This window comes from Petromyzon marinus, chromosome 53 (genome assembly GCF_048934315.1).
Source record: "Petromyzon marinus isolate PM22_M1 ecotype Great Lakes invasive population chromosome 53, UKy_Petmar_22M1.pri1.0, whole genome shotgun sequence".
In the NCBI taxonomy this organism is placed as follows: domain Eukaryota; kingdom Metazoa; phylum Chordata; class Hyperoartia; order Petromyzontiformes; family Petromyzontidae; genus Petromyzon; species Petromyzon marinus.
Genome location: NC_133719.1, coordinates 2711728 through 2718553, shown reverse-complemented (window position 1 = coordinate 2718553; position 6826 = coordinate 2711728). Strand labels below are relative to the sequence as shown.

At 51.0% G+C, this 6826-nt stretch overlaps 1 protein-coding gene across 1 annotated transcript; it reads right to left on the bottom strand.

Annotated features, from left to right (window-relative positions):
• Positions 1 to 269: 269 nt before the first annotated feature.
• On the bottom strand, positions 270 to 6826 carry RPS27A (ribosomal protein S27a). The gene is made up of 6 exons (XM_032974289.2): positions 6700 to 6826; positions 6440 to 6563; positions 4464 to 4518; positions 1919 to 2004; positions 1671 to 1802; positions 270 to 511 (listed from the first exon to the last, which is right to left on the bottom strand). Exons 2-6 carry the CDS (start codon positions 6485 to 6487, stop codon positions 362 to 364), a joined length of 471 nt encoding a protein of 156 aa, XP_032830180.1. The 5' UTR covers positions 6488 to 6563; positions 6700 to 6826; the 3' UTR covers positions 270 to 361.

Here is a 6826-nt window from a genome sequence, read left to right as displayed (position 1 = left end):
ACACTCAAACTTAATAACCAGGCTACAGTCTACATTATACTGTAAGTACACTCACTCCAATTAAGAACCAGACTAGCCTACATCAGTGGTTTTAGTTTTATTCTCATTCACTTTATTCTAATTTTTCTATCTACGTGACTTTACCGTAAGAACCAAAGAACATTAATTCCTGCAGTCATGAAAGCTAAGCAGCAATGTATCCCAGAAACCTTCCCACAAGACCACGCATTCCGCACACACCGAGCAACGGAGACAACACGAGGGCGCGCTGCCGTTCACAGGGCTTCTTTATTAACCATCGCGGCACTTAACAGAGAGGGGCGGGGACCCCCCCCACCCCGCACGTGTCACACATGACACGTCACTTCTCCTCGGGCTTGTTGAACACGTAGGTGAGGCAGCACTTGCCGCAGTACTGCCGGTTGAAGTGGTTGGCCATGAAGACGCCGGCTCCACACTCCTCCGAGGGGCACTCGCGCCGCAGACGCGTGATCTTGCCGTTCTCGTCCACCTGTCACGCGGCACAGCGATTACAATTAACGCCCCTGGGTGACGAAGGCGAAGGGGGCGGGAGGTTGCGGCGGGCCCGGGCCCAGACATTATTTCGTGACCATCTGAAAACGAGTGGGACATCAAATAATTAACTCTTTCTTGCCCGTATTATTAAAATGGGACTGTTTTTGGTTGGTGTCAATTTCTACGCTGGCCCACACAGTCTAGATGCCAGTGGGGATTTCTGAGGCGAAACCTGCAATGAGCACAGTTGCAGATAACTTAATGATTTGGAGTATGGGTCAACAAGTGTGCACAGCAGCCCAACTCTTGTGAAGGAAGCCACAAGGGGGGTTTCCCTTCAGACTTGAAAATCCCTCATCCAAAGGACGGTTCACTTCAGCACAGTGCATACAATTCCCAGAACCGATGGTGGATGGGGCATGTGGACCCCGAATGGAGATTGCTGTTTCCGCGCCTGTCCTTACCGACAATCCCAAGGTCCGCTCGTGAACCCGAGCGTGCGCTCGCATCGTCTGCATCGCGTATTTAACTATGTATATTTTATTTTGATTTAAAGCTTTCGTGACTGCAGGGATTCATCTTCTGGGCTCTTTCGGTAAAGTCACATAGAATGGGACCAAAATAATAATAGAATAAAATTCTCACGACGTTTCGGTCACAACACAAGTAGCCTTCCTCAGGTGAAGAAACAGGACTGTCCAGAAGACAGCGCTTGAGTGTATATTTTACCAGGAAAAGCCCGCCGAGCCACGATAGCCATTATTCAGGAGCGACCTGGCTATCACAAACGATAGCTCGACGACAAAGTGGGGCTCATCGTCACGTGCAAATTTATAGCAGCCAAATACACTTAAATTCTAAACGGCGAGGGCAAAACCGGTGGACCCGGAGGAAAATCCACACAACCACGAAGGCACGCACACTCCAAATACACAAGCAGGCATCAGTCAGGGTCGGGATCGAACCCACGACCCGCCTGTACACCGGGCGAGGTAGTTAACATCGCCACCGGGGCCACTCAACTGGCTCGGTACAGAGTGTGCCCACTGTCTCCTGTGCTACCCAGACGCAATGTCGCCCACCCCCACCCTCTCCCAAGAACTGGGAGACACAGCCGGGCGATTTGTACGCGACGGGCTCCCCGCCGCCCATACCTTGTAGTACTTGAGCACGGCGAGCTTGACCTTCTTGCGCTTGTGCTTGTTCTTCTTGGGGGTCGTGTACGACTTCTTCTTGCGCTTCTTGGCGCCTCCGCGCAGCCTGAGCACCAGGTGCAGCGTCGACTCCTGTCGCCAAAAGAATCCCAAGCGGGAGCGGCGTGAGCCAGCGGCTAACTCTCCACACCGAGGCGCAAACAACTCCGCGCGCCGAGCTGTTTCGTTTACGAGCGCAGGAGCCGTACCTTCTGAATGTTGTAGTCGGACAGCGTGCGGCCATCCTCAAGCTGCTTGCCTGCAAAGATCAGCCTCTGCTGGTCTGGAGGGATCCCTGAAAGGATCGAATAACGCATCACTCTCAAGCCTTCACTCAAAAGCTTCACCGGGGCACCAATAGCAAATTCCCTTGACAAATTACATCTGCTCTGTGTGCGTGACAGTGCACCGATGAGATTGTGCGTGTGAAGTAAAGTCGATAAAATGTTTAATACGTGGCACTTTTCTGGCATACAATCCTGCCACTGAAATCGCCATCAGATTAAAACTCAACATAACATTTGAAAGATTCTAAACAATGGAAAACAAATATTTACAAATATAAAAAAATCAAAACAAGTTGTGGTTGCAGGATCTAATTACTGGCGAAACGTTGCCCTCAAATTGTAATTGTTGCAGGGTTTTACTCTCCAACACAACCGGTGTGCCGAATTAGTAACTGGTATATTTTGTGTACGTGAGAAACCTTGCCGAATTGGCTGTGTCAGGTGGTGGCGGGTTTAACGAAAAAAAACTCGATTATGGATATTGGTCACGAAAGCCTACCACATGTTCAACTGAAGCTGTGGTTGCGAGTTAGTTGCATACAAGTGTGGAGGTGTTGTGAGTTGTGATTTAAATGTAGCGATGGCGTCGAATGTGCAGATTGCTTCGGGGGCGGAAGTTTCAGAGGTGTGGCGCTGCAAATAAAGGTCTGTTCACCCCCCAATTGCTTTGTGTTCTATGGGACCTTTTTTTCCAGTATACAAAATGATGAAAAATTGATAGGTTTTACCCTTTTACCCGACTGTTCGCCTTTTGGTGTTGTCCTCTGGTCTGACACTGGTGAGACAAGGCCGTGAAGAAGGCTGTCTCTGATGTAGGCCGATCAGTTTCAAAGACAATGCATACATTATCAGAGCATGTTTGTTTGCATGTTTTGCCACTAGTTTGTGTGGGTAATGCAGACCTCGCAAAAGGCACCTATTTGGTGTTTGAACGTCTTTGCAAAACTCCTGCTTTATTGCCATAAAGGGTAAAACCTATTATTATTTTTCATTGTTTTGGTGGTTGTAGTTAGTGTTGTTGTTTATGTTAATAAGATTATTTAGAATTGTATTCTGCATTTTGACTGGTAACCAGTGTACGTTTTTTTAGTTTGCATCACGTGATGTGGGATGCTTTCCGGGAAGTTGCAAATTAAAAAGTCTTGCGGCATTATTCTGGATGATTACTTGAAGGCGTTGTAGCGATGTTTGAGCTATGCTTAAAAGTTGTGAGTTGCAAAAATCTAGCCAAAGCCGTCACCGAATTCCGAGTACGAGGGATGACCTCTTTTCTTAATGGAGAGGTATGTATGGGGGGCTCCGTTTGATGTTGTGTAGATGGTAATGTGCAGCTTTCTGTGATTCTAGAAATGTAACCTGGTGTCTAAAGTGATGCCCAAGCTGTTAACTGCGTTGGCTCTATCACCAAGAAGTCTGCTGTGATAGACGCTTAAGTCGTCATTGTTTGGCGACAGTTAAAGAGGAGTTTTGCTTTTTGTACGTTTGGCTTTAAAAAATTGTTTGCGAGCACAAGTTTTAGAGTTGTGGTCAGTGGCTCCTTGCGTTATAGCGAGTTAGAAGGTTGACGTCAAGAGGTTTGCAATTAAGGTGCGGAGCGGTTTGATGCAAGGGTTGAAGAGAAGTGGTCCAAGAATGGAGCTCTGTGAGACTCCACAGGTAATTTGGAAAGGGGAAGATGCTTTATTGTTGAACGCGAGTGTAGCAGTGGATATTTTGTAGGTAATCTGTAAGTGTACTGACTGATGCCAAAGTCAGTACCGAGTCTATGAGAATATGGTCGGTTTACGGTGTCAAATGCTGTCATCAGGTTCAAGGATGATAGTGATGATTGTAGGTGTGGCGTTGTCCATGTTGCGTAGTGCAGTCTGGTACACTCAGAGCTGATTCAGTGCCGTAGTTGATGCAGATTTGTTTGTATGTGGAAAGTTGTTCGCAGTGATTTAGAGAGTGTTGAATGGCAATTTTTCCCAAGTGTTTTTGATTTCAGAAAGGTTAGGCGAGATAGATCTATGAAGTTGTTTGGATCATTGATGTATAGTAATGGATTTTTATCAGTGGTATGACGTTTGATTCTTTAAATAAGCTTCGAATTGTGCCAGTAGTGAGAGATGTATTTGCACGTGATCGCTGGGGTAGGTGTTGGAAGGGCCTGTAGTGTAAATAAAGTTTGGCCAGGGGTTGTTGTGTCAGAGGGTTTAGTCTGGTTGATGATGTTGTGCACTGTGTCGTGTTGATACTTGAGTGAATTGATGTGTTCTGTTGTGTTTCGAGGCCGGTAAATTGTTATTTTCTAAGGGTATGGTGGATGTGATTGCGTTTCTAAGTATTTTTTTGTGTTTAGAAAGCATTTTACGAATATAGTGTTTGTGCTGAAACTGTTTGAGTAGTTTATGGTTTTGAATAGTGGAGTAGATTCTATTGAATATTTTAAAGTTGTTTTAGTGTGTGACGCTATAGCAAGACGAACCCTCCTTGTCTTGAATCTTTGCCTTCACATTCTCGATAGTGTCCGAGGGTTCAACCTGCGGTCAGAACACAAGACAGGAGTGGGAAATGTCATCAATGCCGGGTGGCAATGTTGCAGCCTTTCACCATGCATCCACGCTGTTGGTAGCACATTCATCCATAAGTTACGTCTAAGTGTCAACAATGTTATTTATCGGTCCAAAAGGAAAACGTTTTGAGGATGCACGTCCTACACCGTGGTATTTAATTTCTCCCCACTCCATGTCGTGGTACGATTAGCAAGCAGAACAATTGGCCGAGCAAATTCAAGGTGTCGCCAGTTCGATCCCAACTCCCGGTACAGGCGGCCGAATTGGGGAACATTGATTATATCCTCACCCTCCCCCTGTCCACCAGCAGGTCAGCGAGTGGATAGGCAGGTGGAGCGTGGTGGGGTAAAGTGGGGGTAATCCAGCCCCAATCAAACACGTGTGTCAACGTGGCGTCTCTAATGGCTCACGACAACACGCGGTGTGGCTAATGGCTCACGACAACACGCGGTGTGGCTAATGGCTCACGACAACACGCGGTGTGGCTAATGGCTCACGACAACACGCGGTGTCTCTAATGGCTCACGACAACACGCGGTGTGTCTAATGGCTCACGACAACACGCGGTGTCTCTAATGGCTCACGACAACACGCGGTGTCTAATGGCTCACGACAACACGCGGTGTGGCTAATGGCTCACGACAACACGCGGTGTGGCTAATGGCTCACGACAACACGCGGTGTGGCTAATGGCTCACGACAACACGCGGTGTGGCTAATGGCTCACGACAACACGCGGTGTGGCTAATGGCTCACGACAACACGCGGTGTCTAATGGCTCACGACAACACGCGGTGTGGCTAATGGCTCACGACAACACGCGGTGTGGCTAATGGCTCACGACAACACGCGGTGTGGCTAATGGCTCACGACAACACGCGGTGTGGCTAATGGCTCACGACAACACGCGGTGTGGCTAATGGCTCACGACAACACGCGGTGTGGCTAATGGCTCACGACAACACGCGGTGTCTCTAATGGCTCACGACAACACGCGGTGTGTCTAATGGCTCACGACAACACGCGGTGTCTCTAATGGCTCACGACAACACGCGGTGTGTCTAATGGCTCACGACAACACGCGGTGTCTCTAATGGCTCACGACAACACGCGGTGTCTCTAATGGCTCACGACAACACGCGGTGTCTCTAATGGCTCACGACAACACGCGGTGTCTCTAATGGCTCACGACAACACGCGGTGTGTCTAATGGCTCACGACAACACGCAGACGACACCAAGACCACGCAGACGACACCAAGACGACGCGGCACTCCGTGTCCGTGCTCAAAGCGAGGCGAGACGCGGGGGGGTCCAGGCCGCAATCAACTTGAGGAACCACGCGCAGGCCAACATCGCCTAACCACCACCACCAGGGCCCATCACACGTCTCTCTTCCTCTCCCCGTCTATCCGTGGCCGTCCCAAGTTCGCATTCGCGGGGAGAGGCGGCGGATGAACGACGGAAGGCGGCAATGGTTGAGGGCCTCCCCGCTCACCCCCCCACACACACACACGTGGTGGCCATGGTGGTGGACACGGCAATGTTGCGAGGGCTCCCGCTCACTCGCCTCCCCCCACACACGCGTGGTGGACACGGCCTCCTGCTCACAAACTGCCGCTACTGCCACTCTCCCTCCTCGTCCTCCTCCTCCTGCTATCCACTCGCGGCGGTGTCTCGGCGGCCGCCACGGTTATGGTTGTCATTTGTGTCGCCTCTGCTGCGGCGGCGCGCTAGGCTGCAGCGGCGGCGCGCTAGGCCGCACGCCACGAGGTCGCAGCCTCAGCTGCCCCACGACCCCCCCCGCCCCCCCTCCATCGCCTTGCGTTCCCGCGACGGTGCGCGTTTGTGTGGTGCAGGCGAAGTGTGGGGGAAGAGTCGCGCGGCACCTCGAGGGTGATGGTTTTGCCCGTGAGCGTCTTCACGAAAATCTGCATGGTGATGGCGCGCGCCTCCAAGCGCCTCGTGGCGTCTCCGCGCTCCGGGGAGGGGTGGGGCAGACAGCCGAGGGAACTGCGGGGGGAGGGAAACACGAGAGCGGAGGGTTGAGGATCGCCGAGAGCGAGTGGCGGTAACGACGAGTGGAAGGGGGTTGACGATGTGAGAAGAGGTGCGAGAGAGGTGAGTGAGAGAGGAGAGAGATCCTCACCCTAAGATGGCGGCGAGAAGAGAGGCGGCCGCGCGGGGCGGAGCCTCTTATAGTCGGGGTCCTTCGAGGCGCGGGCAGAGGTGGCCGAGACGCGCTGAGAAAGAAAGTGCCGGTTGACAAGAAATTC